The sequence below is a fragment of the Vanellus vanellus genome (genome assembly GCF_965231255.1).
Source record: "Vanellus vanellus genome assembly, chromosome: Z".
NCBI lineage: Eukaryota > Metazoa > Chordata > Aves > Charadriiformes > Charadriidae > Vanellus > Vanellus vanellus.
The window spans coordinates 84373762-84392739 of NC_138908.1; the positions used below are offsets into that span (position 1 = coordinate 84373762).

The window sequence follows — 18978 nt, forward strand, 5'->3', positions numbered from 1 at the left end:
GTGCAAGGAGGACACGGCCACTTTATGCTTCTGCCAAGTCTTTACAAAAGGGAACAGAAAATTGCCCTAAAAAGGACTTTTCTTGGAAACCTTTCCCAAAACCTCAGTAAAATAAGCCTGACAGAAAGGCTTCCTTGTTCTAAAGTCATATCACATGGTCAGTTTAAAATCACAGATCCAAAGGACTTGAAGATTTAAAATGCAAAGAAACTATGCAACCACAAACATTCAGATCAGACACTGTCCTTTATGTGGGGCTGTTGCGCAGATTCATTTGAGGGTCTTTGAGCAGGCAGGAGCCCAGCTCTCACCCAGTACATGGACCTTTTCAAAAAAGGGTGAGTCTGGCTGCTGCTCATGGGACTGTTTGTGCCATTATGACCAAAGACCAGCAGCACCAGCAACTGCCAGCTCCTCTAAACCTTCCCTAGAAGGATCATCCAAGATTGACGTCAGCCTGGAAGACAAAAATATGGTGCCATATAAGTATGTTGAGATGCTTTTTAAACAGGTTACGCCATTCCAGAGACTTTAGTAAAATTCAGGTCCTACTTCCTCCCTGGTCTGGATGAGACAGATTTGAGATTCCACCTGGCAGGACCGCCTCACACATGCAGATAAGTCCAAATTTCAGTAGCCAAGACAACCCTGTCATTGAAAATTTAGGGATCCAGCGAGCTTTGTAGCCATTATAACCTGGTCCACCCTCAGACCTGAGCACCTGTGTCACACCTCTGTCCCATTTTAGACCTCTGGCTAACCTCAGAACCTGACCTTACAAATGCCCTCCAGGAAAGCACTGAGGGAACCAGCTGGTGTCCCAAATGCCACAAGTCTTCTTGGAGGTTAATGAAAGACCAAGAATCCCATCAGTCTGCCTGACCTGTTAGCCATGACACTTTTGTTAGCCTAGGGCAAACTAAGAGGGATGGGACTGAGCACGGCTTGATACCTGACCTATCTCTAGTAGAGGGAGGAAGATTTGACAGATGTACCACTGCAGCAAGCAGAAAAGCAAATGCACTATAGTGGTCAAAATCTCCCATGCAGGTCCCAGCAGCCCCCTGGAGGTGCTGAGCTCTGACAAGCAGCAGGAGACCAGAGGCACAGGTCTATGTCTGTAACACAAGAGCAAGGGATGAGAAATGCTCACTTAGGAGAAACAGATTGTTTGCAAAAAGCAACCAGTGGCCCAGTCAGTGGAGGAAGGCAGTCAAGCCCTAAAGCTATCACAGAGGATGGCTCCAAAGGGATGTACAGCCTCAGCCAGCGCTAAAGGGCATTTTTAGGCTGCATGTGCAACTGCTTATTCCTTCATGGTGACTCCAGAAAAAGCAAAGTAACCGTCAGAATCATAGAACAGAATCATAGAATCATTTTTGGTTGGAAGAGGCCTTTTAGACCATCATGTCCAACTATTAACCTAGCACTGCCAAGTTACCACTAAACCATGTCCCTCAGCAGCACATCTACAGAAAAGGTGTTAGCAGGCAGGGAAGAAAGTGGAAAGCCCTTTGGGCCATGATGCAGGAAAACCAGCATTAGTAAAAAAGCAGTCTTGTATGGTCCCTATGGACTGCAAGGTCAGGGGGTTCCTGCTCGAGAGAAACAGAGAAAGGCAGAATAACACGAGGTGATACATAGCTGCCTGAACTCCTTCCCTCTGTAGTAGTCAAGAAATATAAAGCACACGCAAACTAGCAGGACCCATTCATCTGCTCTGCACAGTTTAATTGAGCTCATACACAATCCAGCATTAGAGAAATATGCAAATAGAAGCAACACAAAATTACAAAAATACTATAGCACAGTCAGCTAAAATAATGCCAGGACCATATTTTTTAAGAAAAACCTCAACTCTGGTTAGTTATGCCAAGCATATTATTTGTTTTCTTATAAATAAGAATGAAGTCCAAGCACAATATGGCTATTGGAAAGAATTTGTCGTATAAGAGCCACTGAAGACATTAATTCCTCAGCCACAAGCAAATCCATCCTGAAATCAATTAGTAAAGCAATTTTTAGAGTTGAAGCCATCCATAAAAAAAGAAGGTATAAACAGCTTTATTAAGTCTCCAGCTAATCAAAAGATTTGAGTAACTATAGCCAGTACTAAGAATTCTTGAAAACAGCCAAGACAAATCAAGTGTCTGCTGGAAGGAAGCAGTAGGCAGTAAAAGCACTAACTGAAGTTATCAATGGTAGCCCCGACAGCCTGCTGTCTATCAAGTTCTATAGAAAATCTTCATTAAGAGAAAGAAAATATACAGTTCTCAATGGGACTAAAAATTTTTAGACAGTTCCCAGAGATCTAGCATAAAAGAAATGTGCCCATAAAAAAAAAAAAAAAAAACAAAACAGAAAAGCCTAAAAACTAAAGCCTCTTCTATAGCCAGAGCAGTCACTCCGCCCAGCCCAAATGAAATAAATATTCCTGTACAAATCAACGCCTGGCCGAGCAGTTGCATATATAAAAACAACCTCCTGAAAATGTGCCTTCAAAATCTGAACAGCAGCGGTAAATGGGAGCAGACTAAGTAACACAAAGGAATTGCAAGAAACCGCCCGAGTGAACAAAGAAGACCATCTAGGACGATAACTAGAATGCAATGTAAAAACTACATACACCGTGTGTGTCTAAGAAAAACGCTTACTTTATTGCTCCAAATGTCATTTTCGTACTCTTCTATTTGCTTCTTTACCCCCTAAAAAACAAACAAACAAACAAACAAAAACAACAAAAAACTCTAATTTTGGGTTTTGATAGGATGTTCCCAGCTCTTCTTACATAGACATAAGTGCTTCTGTCAATAAGACTGGTCACAGAACCTCTTACAGAAAAAGCTGAGGCAAGTGCTGTAGATGTCCTGGCTTGGGTATTGATGACTCCAGAGTGACTTACCTGTTAATTACTCTTCCTGAACAGTTAACAAAGCTGCGCTAAGGGAATGTGGAGGGGAAGGATTTGTCTTCTTGGTGGACATTAGTGGTAGCAGAGGTCAGAGCCATCCACACCGCAACATCCTAGTTGCTGGAGCATGATGTTTACCACCTGATTCCTTCATCTGAGGATGTTTTTGAGACCCCCTCACATACCGCTGGGGTGCAGAGCAGACAGAAGCAGCAGTACAGAGGGAGACAAGTATAGGAGATGGTGACACCTCTCAGTCCAGGGAGGACACCCAAAGCTGTAGGTCTGGAAAACCCATGACCTTAAGAGCGATGGGGTGAAGCGGCTGCCGTGCTGTATGGAGAGCAAGAGCCAGCAAAGCACAATGGGTTAAAGTCTGCTGACACCGAGCAGGTTTCCTTGTTGGCTTCCGCTCTTAACCAAGCTGCCAGAGCTGCTCTGCAGCAGAGCCCGGGCCCTTCCCCCCTGGCTCTGTTCAATACTGCTGTAAGCTTAAAATAAATATTGTCATTTTTTCAGCCCTTCCACAATGTCGACAATCTCTTCTTCCCATACCTGCAACTACAGATCAGTGCAAACAGGAAGGTGAAATTGTGAGACACGGGGAGAGCAGGTGGCATCCCCCCCAGACCCCAGGCAGCCAGCACCCTGACAGCCACCAGCAAATGTCGGGGAGGGCTTTGTGCTCCAGAGGGGTACTCCAGCAATGCAGGGCCTCACCACAAGCTGAAAAACCCAAAACTTTACAACACGTAAAGCCAGGTTGGACAGGGCTTTGAGCAACCTGGTCTGGTGGGAGGTGTCCCTGCCCACGGCAGGAGGGTTGGAACTAGATGATCTTTAAGGTCCCTTCCAACTCTAACCATCCTATGATTCTGTGACTCTATGTCCAAATAAAATAAGCCCTTAAAATCTCCAGCTGCTGGGATGTTGCTCTGTTTTGTCCATGACACATATCTCCAGTCTGCAGTGATAGACCCATTCCCCAGCACTGCAGACTGACTCCGTTTTGTGTATATCGCATTTGCCAGGGTTACAGAAATACCACCACTCTGAGGGTAGGATCTGTTTGCCAAACACTCTCCCCTCGATCCCCCTTCAACAGATGGGTGTGTTTTAATTTGGAAGATGGAAGGAGTTCAAACAGGAAACAAACCCTTGATTGCAGTTGATTTTACAGTTCTCACAGGGTTTTTTACAAACTTCTGCAGCTGTTGCCACAGCTGGAATTCACACATCCCAATGGCAGGATGAGAAATCCATGGATACCTGTGGGAAGAACTGTGGTTCTTCCACCACATTTTCCCTGGGAATGAGTTTGGGCACCTCCGACTACAGCTCAGCAGCTCCTGAGCGCGCTCAATCACCTCAGTGCTTTTAGCAGCTTCAGATGTCGTGGAGCTGCATCCTCACGTCCTCCTCCAGGGACAGCCCTTTGCATAGAGAGTTGAGGCAGAACCGAATTCGTGCTCCCCAAACGTGCAGCTTCACTCAGCGCAGCAGAGGTGGAGCACCTAGAACATGTGGATCCATTCCAAAAACATCCAACTACCTCACCTACCCAAAAATGTGCAGGGGTGCAGGCTGCATAGCGCATCTCGGCAGCTGCTAATCAAATTGTGCTGGGCACAGAACTGCGAAAGGCAAAGACAGAGACATCCCTGACCCGTGCAACTAGGATGACCTGCAGCGCTTTTCCCTTCGCTCCAGGGCACCCCAGCCTGCACCTGACCCCACTTCTCCGCACCTCCCTCCTTTCAGCTGAGTGCTGACGGTTCTGTTGCTCCGTCACCCACAAATCTCCGCTTTGCAAAACCACTCAGCCAGAAACCAGGCAGCAACTTCCTGGCTGTGCAGACAACCGGAAAGGCAAAGATGATGACAAACTATCAGGCAGCAATGGTTTCTTACTGTAGTTGAGTGAGCTTATTTCACTTGTGTAAATTAAATCCCGTTCAGGGCATTTTCCATTCCCAAAAATTGAGTTATCCAGCAGACATGACTTTTTTTTTTCTTTCATCTTCTACAAAATGTTCATCTTTGCTGCAAATGGATTTATGTCTGCTTGTGTGCGCGTGTCCATAAAAATGCTGCTTTGTAGTACTGCTTACAAAAACCCATAAGCGTCTACAGCCAGTGTAACTCTACCTCTGTCCATTGCACTGATTATTAATTTTCAGTTGTTCCTGCTGTCTGGTGGTTCATTTCTGGGTGCAGTCAGTCCTCTTTCCCTTGTGGATCAGAGCTGCAACCCATGCGATGTACAGCACCTTCCGCTTCTGTTAAGAACTACTCGGTAAGAGAATAGTAACCACTGGGATTTATATGCTGAAAGAGTTTCTCGTTGGAAATATTTTAAGTATTCTGCTCATTGCTAAGGCCCAACACTCCTCTCCTACAACACATGGTTTTGTGAGAACGGATTTTTCCCTCAAAAGCAGTCATGCCCTGGGTGAGACTCACACCCCCACCATCAGGGCAAAGGAAGGGGAAGGGGTGTGAAACGCTACCAAGCTGAGATTAGATGCAGGGGAGTTAAGAGAGCTAACTCTGAAATTGCAAAAGTGGATGAAGCAGCAGAAAAACACCTTGCCTTCTGTCATAAAAATGAGGCAAGTTTGGCTAGCTTTGTCATTCTTATGGGGATCCTGCTGTCTTGAGGTAGGTGTGGAAAATGAGCCTCTTCAGATTTGGGCTTTTACCTGGAGCCAGCAGAACAAGAGAAGGGTTTGAAGCTGAAATTTAGAGTTGTTTGAATTGCAGTTTCCTCTCCAGTCCTGAAATAGAGGAATACAGTTAACCTCAGGCTTCCAAAACCCCGTAGTATTTCAGGATGTTTCAATACAGCTGATCCAGTCTACAATGCTACAGATGACCAGAAAAACAAGCACCCTTGAGGTTCAGACTCATGGCATGAAGTGGAGAGCCTTGCTCACCACCAACTCCTGAGAAACAAACGGGATCACGCCAAGAGCCAGGCAGAGCTGGTACTCCCTCCTCCAGGACAGATGCACACAACAGGGAGAGAGGAGAGGGTCTGAAAGTGAAGTTGAAGACAACCATACAAGAGGCCAGTGTCCTCCAGAAAAAGTGCCCATTATCTCGGGAGCCAGTTGGTTACAGTAAGTAGTTGGAGCTAGGATCACGATGGTGTAAAGAATGATTTCCAGCAGAGGTGTCATAGGTGCTTGCGACTCATTCTCATTTCCACAGACATTCATGCCAGCCAAGAGAAATGGCCAATGTTGATAAGAAAAGTGCTAGTGCAGCATCGAAAAAGGGCAGTGAACACAAACCCAAACAAAGTGACCCAGCCAGATGAATGCACCTGGCTTTTCTTTGACCTGGTTTTCACAGAATCACAGAATGGTCAGAGTTGGAAGGGCCCTCTGGAGCTCACCCAGTCCCAGCCCCCGCCAGAGCAGGGGCACCTCCAGCAGTGGCACAGGACATGTCCAGGCGGGTTTGGAATGGCTCCAGAGTGGGAGACTCCCTCACCTCTCTGGGCAGCTGTGCCAGTGCTCTGCCGCCCACACAGGAAAGAAACTCCTCCTCATGTTAAGATGGAACTTCCTATGTTCAAGTTTGTGCTGCTACCTCTTGTCCTGTCACTGGGCACCACTGAAAAAAGACTGTTCCCATCCCCCTGGCACCCTCCCTTTCAGTATTTAGAAGCATTGATAAGTCTTCTCTCCTCCAGACTAAAAAGACCCAAGTCCCTCAGCCTGTCCTTGTAAAAGAGATCTTCCAATACCCTCATCATCTTTGTAGCCCTTTGCTGTACCCTCTCCAGCAATTCCCTGTCTTTCTTGAACTGGGGAGCCCAGAACTGGACACAGTACTCCAGATGTGGCCTCACCAGAGGAGAGCAGAGGGGGAGGATGACCTCCCTCGACCTGCTGGCCAGGTTTTGTTGGGTTTCATGAGAGATAAGACTACCTGGTCTTTCTCGGGGTCTCATTTCCTGTGCTGGACACCATGGTCACCTCTACATTAGTGAATGGAATGATGCCATCTGGCAACTCATCATCATGGTGAACCACCAGCACAGTCCTTGGTACGTGTTGTCCTGTCCAACTAGCTCACTTCCAAGCAATTCGTCACTCCCACTAGGCAGCAATGTTTTAAACCAATATCTTGAAAAATTTGCAACTGAAAGAGATGAGTTGTTTGCTACCCAGTACTCCAGTATTCAGAGCACCCGCCTACAGAAAGAGAGTCTAAATCTCTGCCTAAACTTGGAAACTAATTTCCATGAGAGCGTAAAGCTTTATTACACCCTACTCTAGCCATAAACCTTTTACAACCTGCTTGTCACAAAGTCCTGCCCCACTCCTGTCCCAGTGGGTTTCCAGGCAGCAGTTTTGTACTCTTGCAGCTGCATCAACTGAGATGAGTCCTGGGAGCAGGTCAGGCTGGATAGAAAGGACAATGGGTCTCCAGAGAAGGTGGGCAGGTGAGGGAAGTGATGTGTGTTCATTAGGGGAACCATTTATTTTGGGAGCATGCAGCACCAGCAGAGGTATCCAGAGCTTTACACAAGCTCAGAGCAAAGGGAATTTTGACTGTGCCATAGCCAGGGAACTGCTGTTTATGAATCCTCTAAAAATTGGCATCTGAATATTTGCTCTGATTTCTGTAACTGCACATGTGCCGGACCCATACCACGAGAGGGAGCCAGACACCGGAGCCGGACAGCTCTCCTCTCCCACCATCCCGATAGCCACTAGCTAGAGGAAATGCCACCCAGTTGTCACAAGGAGGAATATCAAATAGCAGCTTTCTGTAGAGAATTTTTACACACCAAAGTGAAGGGATAGGAGCTGCCCACACCATCTTGGCTCTTGGTCCACACTGTATAAACCCAAAACTACTTCCCTCAGCAAACAAGCGCGAGATTGTGACAGACCCCTTGGTGCTCTGTGCTGAAACAGGTTTTTCCACTCTGCATTTTCTCATGAAAACAAGACGATGAAAAGCGATGTGGCCACAGATGCCAACAGGCACAGACTTGCAGATGTTTCTCCTCCAGGCACCCTGCCTCTGGGACAGCTCAGCCCTTGCCTGGCCAGAGCAGCTGCCTCCCCAGCCGGCACATGGGATGAGCATCACTCTCCCCCAGCACACCGTGTGGTTATCTCCCCCTCCAGCCACAGCTCCATTTCCATTGCTGCCTCCCCATGCCCTTCCAGGGAAACCACAGACTGGGAAAAATTCTGGAAGTGAAATGGGGGATTCAGTCATAGTCAGCCTTACAGCAGGAGGCTAGCCCAGGTGACAGAGGTCCCTTGTCCTATGGTCCTAAGTCACTGGAGCAGTTTTGGAGCATCATTTAGATTTGACATTATCTCCCATAACACCCTCATAGACAAGTTAATGAAGTATAGGCTAGATAAGTGGACAGTGAGGTGGATTGAAAACTGACTCAGTGGAAGGGCCCAGAAAGTATCAGTGGCACAAAGTCCAGCCAGAGGCCAGTCACTAGTGGTACAATCCAGGGGTAATATATATGGGGCCAAAACTGCTTAACATCTTAATTAATGACCTAGGTGATGGGGTAGAGTGCACCCTTAGCAAATTAACAAAACTAGGATGAGCGGTTGACATGCCAGAGGGTCATGTTGCCATCCATAGGTCCTCAACAGGCTGAAAAAATGGGCTCACAAGAACCTCATGAAGTTCGACAAGTAGAAGTGCAAAGTTCTACACCTGGGGAGGAATAACCCCACGCACCAGTAAATGCTGGGGGCCATCCAGCCAGCAGAAACAGCCTTGGGGGTCCTGGTGGACACCAAGTTGACCATGATCCAGCAATGTGCCCATGCAGCAAAGAAGGCCAACAGCCTCCTGGGCTGCATTAGGAGGAACATTGCTAGCAGGTCAAGGGAGGTGATCCTTTCTTCCCTTCTATGCACTGGTGAGACACATCTGGGATATTTTGTCCAGTTTTGGGCTCCCCAGTACAGGAGAAATGAGGACATACTGAGCCCGGTAAAGGGACACAAGGATGAATAAAGGATTAGAATATGTGTCATACAAGGAGAGGTTGAGAGAGCTGGAACTGTTCAGCCTGGAGAAGTGAAGGCTCAGGATTATCTTGTCAATGTGTACGCGTATCTGATGGGGAGAGTAAAGAAGGCAGAGTCAGACTCTTCTCAGTGGTGCCCACTGTCAGGAGCCCAGCTCCTGGGAGTGATTTCCCCACCCACGAGGGATGACAAGGAGCCCACAAACATTGGCTATGTTTCACACGTTCACAGCCCAACCGAGCAAGGCAGAGCAGGACTTGAGTTTTAGAGATCTGCAGAGGTCCATATGTGGATTTACGTCATTTTAAAGCACCTGATGGAGTCCAAGAGCTGATGCAGATCCCTGCGCAGACCTAATCCCTGCAGTGCAACCTGAGCCGAGGAGCACAGCCAAAACCAGCAACATAATGTCAATCTGCTACCAAGTGGTTTTCAATGCACCTCTTGAAGGCCACTGAGCCTTGAGATAGGCATGGAGATAGAGCCTGTGAAGCTGGACTAGGGCCATAAGAGTCTTTCCTGGCAGAGCTGGCAAGTTCAAGCACTGTACCCAGCTAACGCAGCTCGACAGCTCCTGCTTGGCAAGCTAACACAGTCAGGGATCATTCCGGCATTTCTCTGGGACAGCTCAGGTACTAAGACTGGTTGGGATCCAGCCATCAACCCCTCTTCTGACCATGTTAACCCCTGGGCTCCATCCAAGGGGCGTTCTCAGAGACACCTTCCCACAGAGCACAGCGGGCAGAAGAAACGCATCAACCAGCTTCACCAGCAGAGGACTGATGAGTTAAGCCAATGGATTCAGCTCTCCTAGATGATGCAGGATTTAGGTGCCAGACACCAACACCAGCTGCCTGATCCTCAGCACCAAGTGGTCTTCATATGTCCCTAAAATCAAGAGGCAACTTGCTAGTCACCTGTGCGTGTTACCTGCATGCTCAGTTTGCACATCATTACATGGTTACCCAGAGCTCAGGAGTAGGTACGTACATCCTTGAGTGCTCAGCACTGGAGATTAATGGTGGGCACCTAACTCGGCATGGATTGAATCACACCTGGGAGGTTTTCAACCATTCCCATCCTTTCTCAACCATTCCCACAATCCAATAGTGAATCTCAGTCCTCAGGCAACCAGGAGTGCTTTGGCTGGCTAAGGCACACAGCCATGGGCAGGCGTTCCCGTACCTGACACCAGCACCCAATCTGAGATCTGGCCCAGACTTTTTCGGAAGGTAATTGTTGGAAATTTAGGAATTTCCAAAGGCAACTGCTGTAGCAGTGAAACCCTCCCCATGGTTGATTGCACCTACGACCCAGTGAACCTGTCACATGGCAGTGGAGAACATCACTCCTCTGCCTCTAGTTCACAGAGTAGGCTGCTGCCAGGGACTTCATTCCCACGTAGGTATCAGCAGACTGTGATCCTGTTACTTATTAACCAGCTCTTTGGTCAGCTAAACAAAGCATCGTTCCAAGACATCCATCACAGACCTGCAATCCCGTGGCTTTTTTGTGAATCCCTTCCAACATGTCAACAACCTCTTTAAAGCACCAGAACTGGACAGGGCAGTGCTGAACCTGGTTCCCTGGAGGCAAGAGCCACCCCACTGCTCCACAGATGGAGGCAGCACAGCCCGACAGCGAATCCTGCCTGTCCCCTGCACTGCATCGCCTTCACAGAAAACAGAAAAGATGCTGTTTTAAATTACTTGAGGCCAGGCCTGGGCATCCCTGAAATGTGAGAGATGAGAAGTCTAAAACTCCATCCGATCAGATTCCCTGTGAGGATCTCCCATCCAAAGTACCCAATGCATTTCCCTTCCTTTAGATGCAAGGATTTATTTGACCAGTGAGAAAGAAAAGGCAACGTAAGGAGAAATTAACAGCAAAGGGAAAAAATTTTACTGTGCTGGAGTGGAGCAAATTCCCCTGCAAAATTTCATGGAACGTGTAATCTGGGTGCAAAGTCAGTGGACGTCAGCTTCTGGCTCACTCACAACAGCTGGAGCCTGTTTGGTTGGAGGAAGCCTTGCTCATGTGGCAATGCTAAGATGACAACCCCTATCAGATACTTTATTCCTAGGGGGTGGGAAATAAATCCAGTCTCCTGTTAAAAACATCTCCATCATAAGAGAGGCACCCTGGGAACAAACACAGTGAGAATAACGTCACTCCAGCTCAAGTAGATGCTGAGGCTGTTTCCACAGGGCTGGAGGAAGCAAAGCCATAAAGCCTAGATGGGTTCTGGTTCAACAATGACCATTTGCTCCAGCATTTGGGAGAAGTTGCAGGGTTGTTTCTCTAAAGAATCACTCTAAAAAGGTCCTAAAGTGAATCGAACCATGGTTTAAATTAGACCAACAGGTTCCTTAAGTTCACTAGTTTTTTCTCTGTGCTTTCTCCTATCATTCATTCTCTCAAGACTTCCCTCTCCAGCCTGTTCTCTGCCTTTCACAGCAATTTCACAGCCTTATAAACCTCTCAAATATGCCACACTTCTGATATTCCAGATTCCTCCAGCAAGCCAGGGAGGTCAGGTTAAAAAAAAAAAGAAGAAGGAAAAATACTCCTTGAATTTCTCAAATAACTGACAAAAAGCAATTAAACAATGGAAAGTCACCAGGTCCTTTGTTCTGGTGTGTTAACAGAATAGTGCCTCCCAAATCTACCCAGAAACAGGAAAACTCGACAGGCTGCTGGACACAACACACTGCGGTGCGCACTCCCAGGTCAGTGTTTAAAGAGGGAAGGATGCTCAGCTGCCTTGGATGAGGAGGACAACACTGGAGATGCTGATCTCAGGTACACTGAGAGTGTGCTTTGAAGCCTTGAGTCCTTTTAAGTGGTGGAGGAGGAGAAAGGACAGAGTTAAAGTAGAGTTAGTTAAAAAACAAAAACAAAAGAAAAAAAAAAAAACAGCAGGGAAGAGGACATTTGGAGAGGCTGTTGGCAAAAGACCAAGGACAGAGCAAGAGGAAAGGTGGAGAATTCAAGAGGGAACCTTCTTGACGTTTGCTTGGAGCTCACCAAGTGGGAGGAGAAACAAACTAATTAGTAATATCAGGACAGGAGCCATGCTAGCCTATATAAGCTGGTGGGGCATTTTCTTTTTCCCACTGTCTTGGTCCTGCTTTCCTTCCGTCCTAGCCAGCAAAGCAACTGTTACCCTTCAACTCATCGGAGAGGTAAGAGTACTTTCTTCGTTCCTTTTCATGCACAGCAATGAGTGTGCACCCCGTTACTGACTTACCTGGAGCTTTTTTTTCCCCCAAAACACCTAACAAACAGCATTTCAACAGTCCTCCTGAGCCAGAGCAGCAAAGGCTCAAGAGGAACACAGAGTCTGGGGAATGTCACAAGAACTTCAATTATCGAGACTTTTCTAGCAGGGCGAGGATTTATTAGTACTGCTTAGCCCAGTTGGCTGAACCTTTGAGTGAAAAAAAAAAAAAAAAGAGAGAAAAAAAAAACTGGAACTCTTTAACATCTCCTTTTACTGTCTTTCTATTCTGCAAAATGAAGAATACCCAGATAGTAATAATATGCAGTTAATGTGATAGTATCTCTGGATTTCTCTGTCCCCGAGAGACAGATCTCTGAAAATTGAATTGCGAATGGGCTTAATGAATATTTGAATCTGAGGGATGAGCTTTTTTTTTCTTTTTTTTTTGAGCTAATGCTTTGAAATGTGTCTAACGTGAACTTTTTTTTCAGTGAGGGTCAAGTGCATTATAATCCCTCTGTTTTGCGGAGTGCGCTTTTGCGTGCCTGTGTTCCTATACATAACACTCCACTTATCCAGCTTTAGCAAATCCCTGATAACATTATATGGGCTATGCTGGAATCGGAGTTGCTGAGAATCTGGCCCTTTCCTCCTATTGTGCTTGGACGCAGGAATTCCTCTAAAAACATGCTGCACGCAGAGCTGGCTGCCCGCACGCCTCACAGCAGCAATTCAGAGAATGCAAGATACAATGACTGCAATTGTGCGGTAGCAGTTCCTTGGACAAGCAAATACCACGCCGTAATTTAAATCCTCTCGATTTACAGAGTAAGATGAATTTTGGCAGGGAGAGAGGAAAATTCCAGAAAGAGGGGAAAGTACTAGATAGTTTTGCTGCATTTTCAGAGATAAAAGCCCAACACCTAGCAACACAGGCACCAGCTTGGAAATAAATATTACTGGGGAGCATTAAAACAATTAGCCAAATAAAAGCCCCTGTTTTTTTCCCAGCTGCAAGCACAGCACCACTTTTAGCATGTATAAAACATAATGAATGTTTGACCGGGCTTCTCTCCGTTCCAGCACAGGAATAAAACACTATTTTCGGGCCAGATATTGCAGGAGTGCAGCACCAGCACAGAGTCTGCTACGCTGCAGCTTTAACGAGGCATTACTGAGATGCCGTAGGTATGGTGTGACACAGAAGAAGTGCACACAAGTGGAAGAGAAATTGATTTAGGGAGACATGAAGTTGCATAACATCAGTGCTTTGCTACAGGACATTTATTAACTCTGAAAAGATGACAAAAACCACAATAGATTAGCTTCTTGGCTAATGCAGTGATTTCATTTTCATGCAAGATAAACATCTTTTTTTTTTTCCTTTTCTATTCTCACGGGTTCCATTTCATAGCTGATACAAAAGTATTTCATAGAATCATAGAATTGTCTAGGTTGGAAGAGACCCTTGGGATCATCGAGTCCAACCATCTACCCTACTCTACAAAGTTCTCCCCTACACCATATCCCCCAACACCACATCTAAACGTCTCTTAAACACATCCAGGGATGGTGACTCCACCACCTCCCTGGGCAGTCTATTCCAATGCCCGACCACTCTTTCTGTGAAAAATCCTTTCCTAATGTTCAGTCTAAATCTACCCTGTTGGAACTTGAAGCCATTCCCTCTTGTTCTGTCATTAATTACCTCTGAGAAGAGATCAGCACCAACCTCTCTACAGTGTCCTTTCAAGTAGTTGTAGAGTGATGAGGTCTCCCCTCAGCCTCCTCCTCCTCAAACTAAACAGTCCCAGCTCCTTCAACCACTCTTCATATGATTTTTTTGAAGACACTTTAGACACTTTTAGCTGCAAAACTTCCCTTCTGCTTACACGAGCATCCTTAGCGAGGATGGCAGAGAGATACTGTCTAACAGCACAAAGATATCTAGGCAAGGGGAGGCAGCAAACATCTGGAATCACTTGGGAAAAGCAGCAGTGCCCCAAATCTAGCTCTCACTTTCCACGGTACACCATGGGAAAAGAGTTTTAAAGAGTTCCTCTGCACTCGCAGCAGAGCACAAATCAGTCCTTGCACCGCAGAGATGAAAGTCACGTTCAGACTCACTCTGCCTGGGTTCTGCTGCTGCTCCCATGTCACACCAGTTACACACCAGTTACACACCAGCATCGGGAGCCCACACTCCATTTCCCACCAAACGCTTGGCTGGAGCACCTCTCCAGAGCATACACACGATCAGGCAGTGTGTTTCAAGCTCTGTGTGTCTGAGAGCAGGACTTGCACAGTCTTTAGATAAGAATCTGAGATCAAAAACCACATTCCCAGACTAATAGAAATAAGGAATAAATAAAAAAAAAACCTGCTCCCCCGCAGAAGCCAAGCAGTATATTCCAGCAGAATAGTCCTCTCACAATTATTTCCATTTCCTTCCTCCATGCACTAAGAAAAAAAAGCCCACTTTGACTGAAAACCGCATCTTAATTTAGCTTCAATAGCAGATCTTCAAAAGACCTGCTATAGAGTGGCCTTAATGCAATCCTCGTCAGAAAACACACACTTCAGCTTGAATTAAAATTCAGACATCACTGTGTTAAAATTCTTGGAGCAACTCCATTTTCTGGGATGAAACACCTTTTGTTTTCTGTCCTTTCTTCTATAGCTGCTATCGCCTGCTCCCTAAAACAAGGTAATGTGTTAACAGATCATTAATCTGAGTATATATGGCAGCTACTGCTGCTTACAATGCCAAAAATTATATAAAATGCCCCCCAAAAATTTATGCTAGTATCAGTTTCCAAATGGCTCTTTATGCTTTCTTTGGACAACTAAGTAGAAGTAGTGCAAGTCCTCCATGCTCTGTGTTTCTGGACAGATGGGAGAAGCAACACGTCTGTGGTGACAGCCGAACCACCGCACACAGGAGGCAGCCCTCACACAGCGCCTGGGTTGTGATTCGGGGTGGCAGTGAAGCCAACGGGGCTGGATCTGGGTCTTTACGGTGTCGTGAAGACCACTCGTGAAACCAAGGGTGCTTACCCATTAACATACCAGGCTTCTCTGCTGGTGATGGGGTGTTTCATAATGATTTCCTTCCCCTTCACCATATATACAGCTGATAGGAAAGACGAACTGAAGTTCATGTGATTCATCTCTAGAGAGACACATCACTTGATGGACAGGGACACAATGAACATGAGTTTGAGCACTGGCCTGAAGGTGCCTGTGATCACCCCCACAACCACTCTGATTTTGAATATTCTGTAAGAACAGGTATGCAGGGCATCGATGCAGCCTCCGTGGGGGTTGTAGTTAAAGCCAGGTTGGTGGAAGTAACTCACCTGATCACCTGGTCTCTTTGCTGTGCCAAGTGCATCTGCTGACTTCATTTCTGCCCATGAAAACACAGAGCAAAGGAGTTCTGCAGACTCCGGCTTGCACCACGCAGTATTACCTTAAGTATGCACATCAGTGCCTTCCTACGGCAAAGCCACTCAAAGCGTTGATGAATCAGGGCCTCCAACATAACCCATTTTATTCTCCACTGTGCGAGTCAACCAGACAGTGACTCCAACACCTCTTTATTACACCCGTATTACAGCACGTTACATCCCATGCTGCAGAACATCTCCTGATTCGGTGCAAACTTCTCCTCGCTCAGCGCGCAGGGAAACGCATTGGGCGTGCTAGCACGGGACACACAACATCACTCTGCAAATGCAAATGGAAGGGCCCTTGATTTTATGGATTAGTAACAGAGAAAGCCTAAGTTACACAAAGAGGAGGATTCTTTAAATTGAAAATGTAAATGCACTTTCACCAAATGAAGAGCATTTATCTTGGCTGGAAATTTTGATTTAACTGAAAGTGCACCCAATTCACTTATTCCATTATTTCAGAATAAAATATGAGAAAAGTGAAGGTTAATGAATCAAGGTAATGAATTATAACTGAGCCAGGAAAAAGCCTTCCAGCACTGAGACACCATCCCTAGCAACACTCTCATCATTTTCTCTTCTTCCTCCTCTAGTTAAGCTCCTTCCCTTCGTGTCCTACACAAAGTCAAATTCAACACTTTTCTACGTACTGGCCCTGTCTTCAGCCTCTGTCATGTGGAACCTGTCCTTGCATTAGCAGGGCCCTTCCAGGAGGCAGAAAATGTCTATTTGTCATTTGTGCAAATGTTTGCTACTTCCTGAAGTGTCACCATCAGCCTTCCAAGAACACACAGTAAGAAATTGGCCAGGATGTACGTCAACCAGCCGTTCCCCCACAAAGACTCAGAGCTCCTTAACCACACGTCTGGGTCTGCAGGTGTAATGCCCAGGGGTGAGGCTGCTTTAGCGTAACTCCTCAGCACCTGTAGCTGTGAAGCATGGTTTCTCTTCCCCAGCTGCCAAGAAGGCTCTTACTGAAGTTTCAAGTGAATCCAGGACTAACTCCAACACTTCTGCACTTGTATCATTTTATTCAGGCTATTAACTCACAACCTAAATTCTTTACTTCTTGCACAAGCTGTTACCAGTGACACCTGAAGCAGCTCTGGTTCTGCATTCGTTCACAACGTACCTTAGCTTGTGTTCTCTTCGTCTTGACAATTACCAAGGATTAGTCCTACTCTTCAGCAAACTAAATACACTCCAGGGAAAGGTTTGGCTCTTTTGAATTTGCTGACTTCACATTGAGAATAGGCCCTTCAACAAATAATGAATTGGCTGTAGGACATTGTTTTTCAACTCCAGTGTTTACAGTTAGGCGTAAGTCTCTGATTTGCGCACCTGAATGAAGCTGTCTAGACCTGTATGAAGTGCCAAAAGGTATTCCAGCAGCTCCTTATCCAAAGGTCCATGTCCACAGGGCACATCCAAAGGGGCATCCATAGGGGACCCCATCTCTGCCAGCCCTCTGTGGATGCCCCAAGTATCTTATTAAGACCAAAACACCTCTGTTTAGCCAACAACCCTCCCCTACCTTATTTAACTCTTGATATAGTGCCTGCCAAATTTAATGAGTCTTTTCATTAGTCCCTGAGGATTTCTTACTACAGGTCCCAATATGTGATTGCCTATCTCGCCTTAAGCTAAAGATCAAAGGCCAGTGCAGACCACGTAACAGCCTACTGGGCAGCTGGCAGAAAGAAGGCAGCAGCATGACTGAGGCAGAAAGGAAAGCAAGCACTTTGAATTTGGCCTTTAAGCTCTTAAATCGGTGCTGGGTACTTCTAAAGACGGGGCAGCTAAAAGTACAATTCAACACAGAAAAAAGATGTATGTATGTGTACCTATGAGTAATGGAGTAAGGCATGATGAACAACCCTGAAGCTAAGACCATGCTCATGAGAGAATTTGAGCTGATCCCGGTAGATGACTATACAGAGACCATAAACCTAACTTAGACATACCTATTATTGATGGCTGACGAATAAATTCAAACTGGAAATATGGGTTAAGCAGCAGGGGAAACACAATCATTGAAGCAGATTCTTAGATCTTCTTAGTTGTGGTTCAACTTCTGCCAACTTCTGTGTTCAACTTCTATCAATCTGAATCTTGAGGTAAGCTTTAACTTCTGTGAAACCAGTGTCCCTTCATGACGTCTTGCTCTTCTTGAAGTCCCTTTTTAAATCCAAAGCTAATCGATTCCTGGAAAACATGGTAGGGCTGAGAAGGGTGTTAAAATCAGGTAAAATACTATGACACAAGGCTCAGTGTTTCCTTGTGGTGTTCAAATCTATGACTGCATGAAAGTCTGGAACGACAGTGCAGGGTCCCGAGAACACCTGAAGAAGGAATATGCTCATGGAGACATGAGAATCAGGTGTTCAGAGTAAGGATCTTCCCCTTTCTGACTCCAGAATAACATGTGGTGAGCAATAATACGTGGTAGAGACAATAAACAGGGATCAGTAAGAGGCATTGTAATGAAGAACTGTCTTTTTTCCATTGAATTTTACCAAAGGCTCAGAACATCAACATGGAAAACAGTGTTGATGTCAAGATAGAGACCAAGGGGGAAAGAAAGCCAATGAAGCAGAATCCGCTGAGCAAAGCTGGGAAGAGAGTCTGCAGAGCTGTTGGGTACATCACTGGAGACATGAAGGAATTTGGAGCCTGGCTAAAAGGTAAAGCTACTTCATCATGACTAATTCCAAAGAGGAATTATGTAAAAGGAGTAACAACTAACTTCTCAGTAACGTGATTCAAGTTAAGTATTACAGAAACTACCTCTGCCCCGATTTATTTCCATTTTGTAGGGAAAAAATCAGCTTGTGCAGAGATCCACGTATTGCTTAAATCTTGAGGATGACTTAGATGACATTTACCTCCCAACATGCCATATACAAAGTGAATTTAGTCCCACAGAACATAACCCAGGATGGTTATTCTGTGCTCTGCCATTCTTCATAACGCTTCCTGTCCTTTCAGCTGAGCAGTTTCTGTCAAGCCTAATGCCACTGTGAAGTTAAATTACACATAGGTAGGTGTGTTTGGTCCCCCTAATAAATAATCAATGGGATACATGCACAATTTGCCATTTGAGGCATAGACACCATAAATTAGCCGGTTCATATGAAACCAGTGCAGGGTGCTTTATAGCAGGGGACTCTGGCAACCACACTGTTCATCTCAGCTTTCCAGCTGTAAGAGTTCAGTATAGACCATAATAAATCCCAGTCAGGTTTTACAGTCTTGTTGATTCATTGCTTCAGTCCTGCTGCCAAGTTCCACTGCCAAAACTCTTCCTGAGTTTCAAAAAAACCATCCTGAATCAGTATCACCTGTGCATTTTGTGGTTGG

General features: G+C 45.9%; 1 protein-coding gene across 1 annotated transcript in view; it reads left to right on the forward strand.

The window, feature by feature from the left end:
- LOC309683710 (urea transporter 2-like) overlaps nucleotides 1–18978 on the forward strand; it is a gene marked incomplete at its 5' end in the record, with an annotated part of 38945 nt that overhangs the window by 13757 nt on the left and 6210 nt on the right. Inside the window, one exon of the mRNA XM_082498032.1 lies at nucleotides 18140–18302. Coding sequence (XP_082354158.1) covers nucleotides 18140–18302 — 163 coding nt within the window. The remainder of the gene's footprint in view (nucleotides 1–18139; nucleotides 18303–18978) is intronic.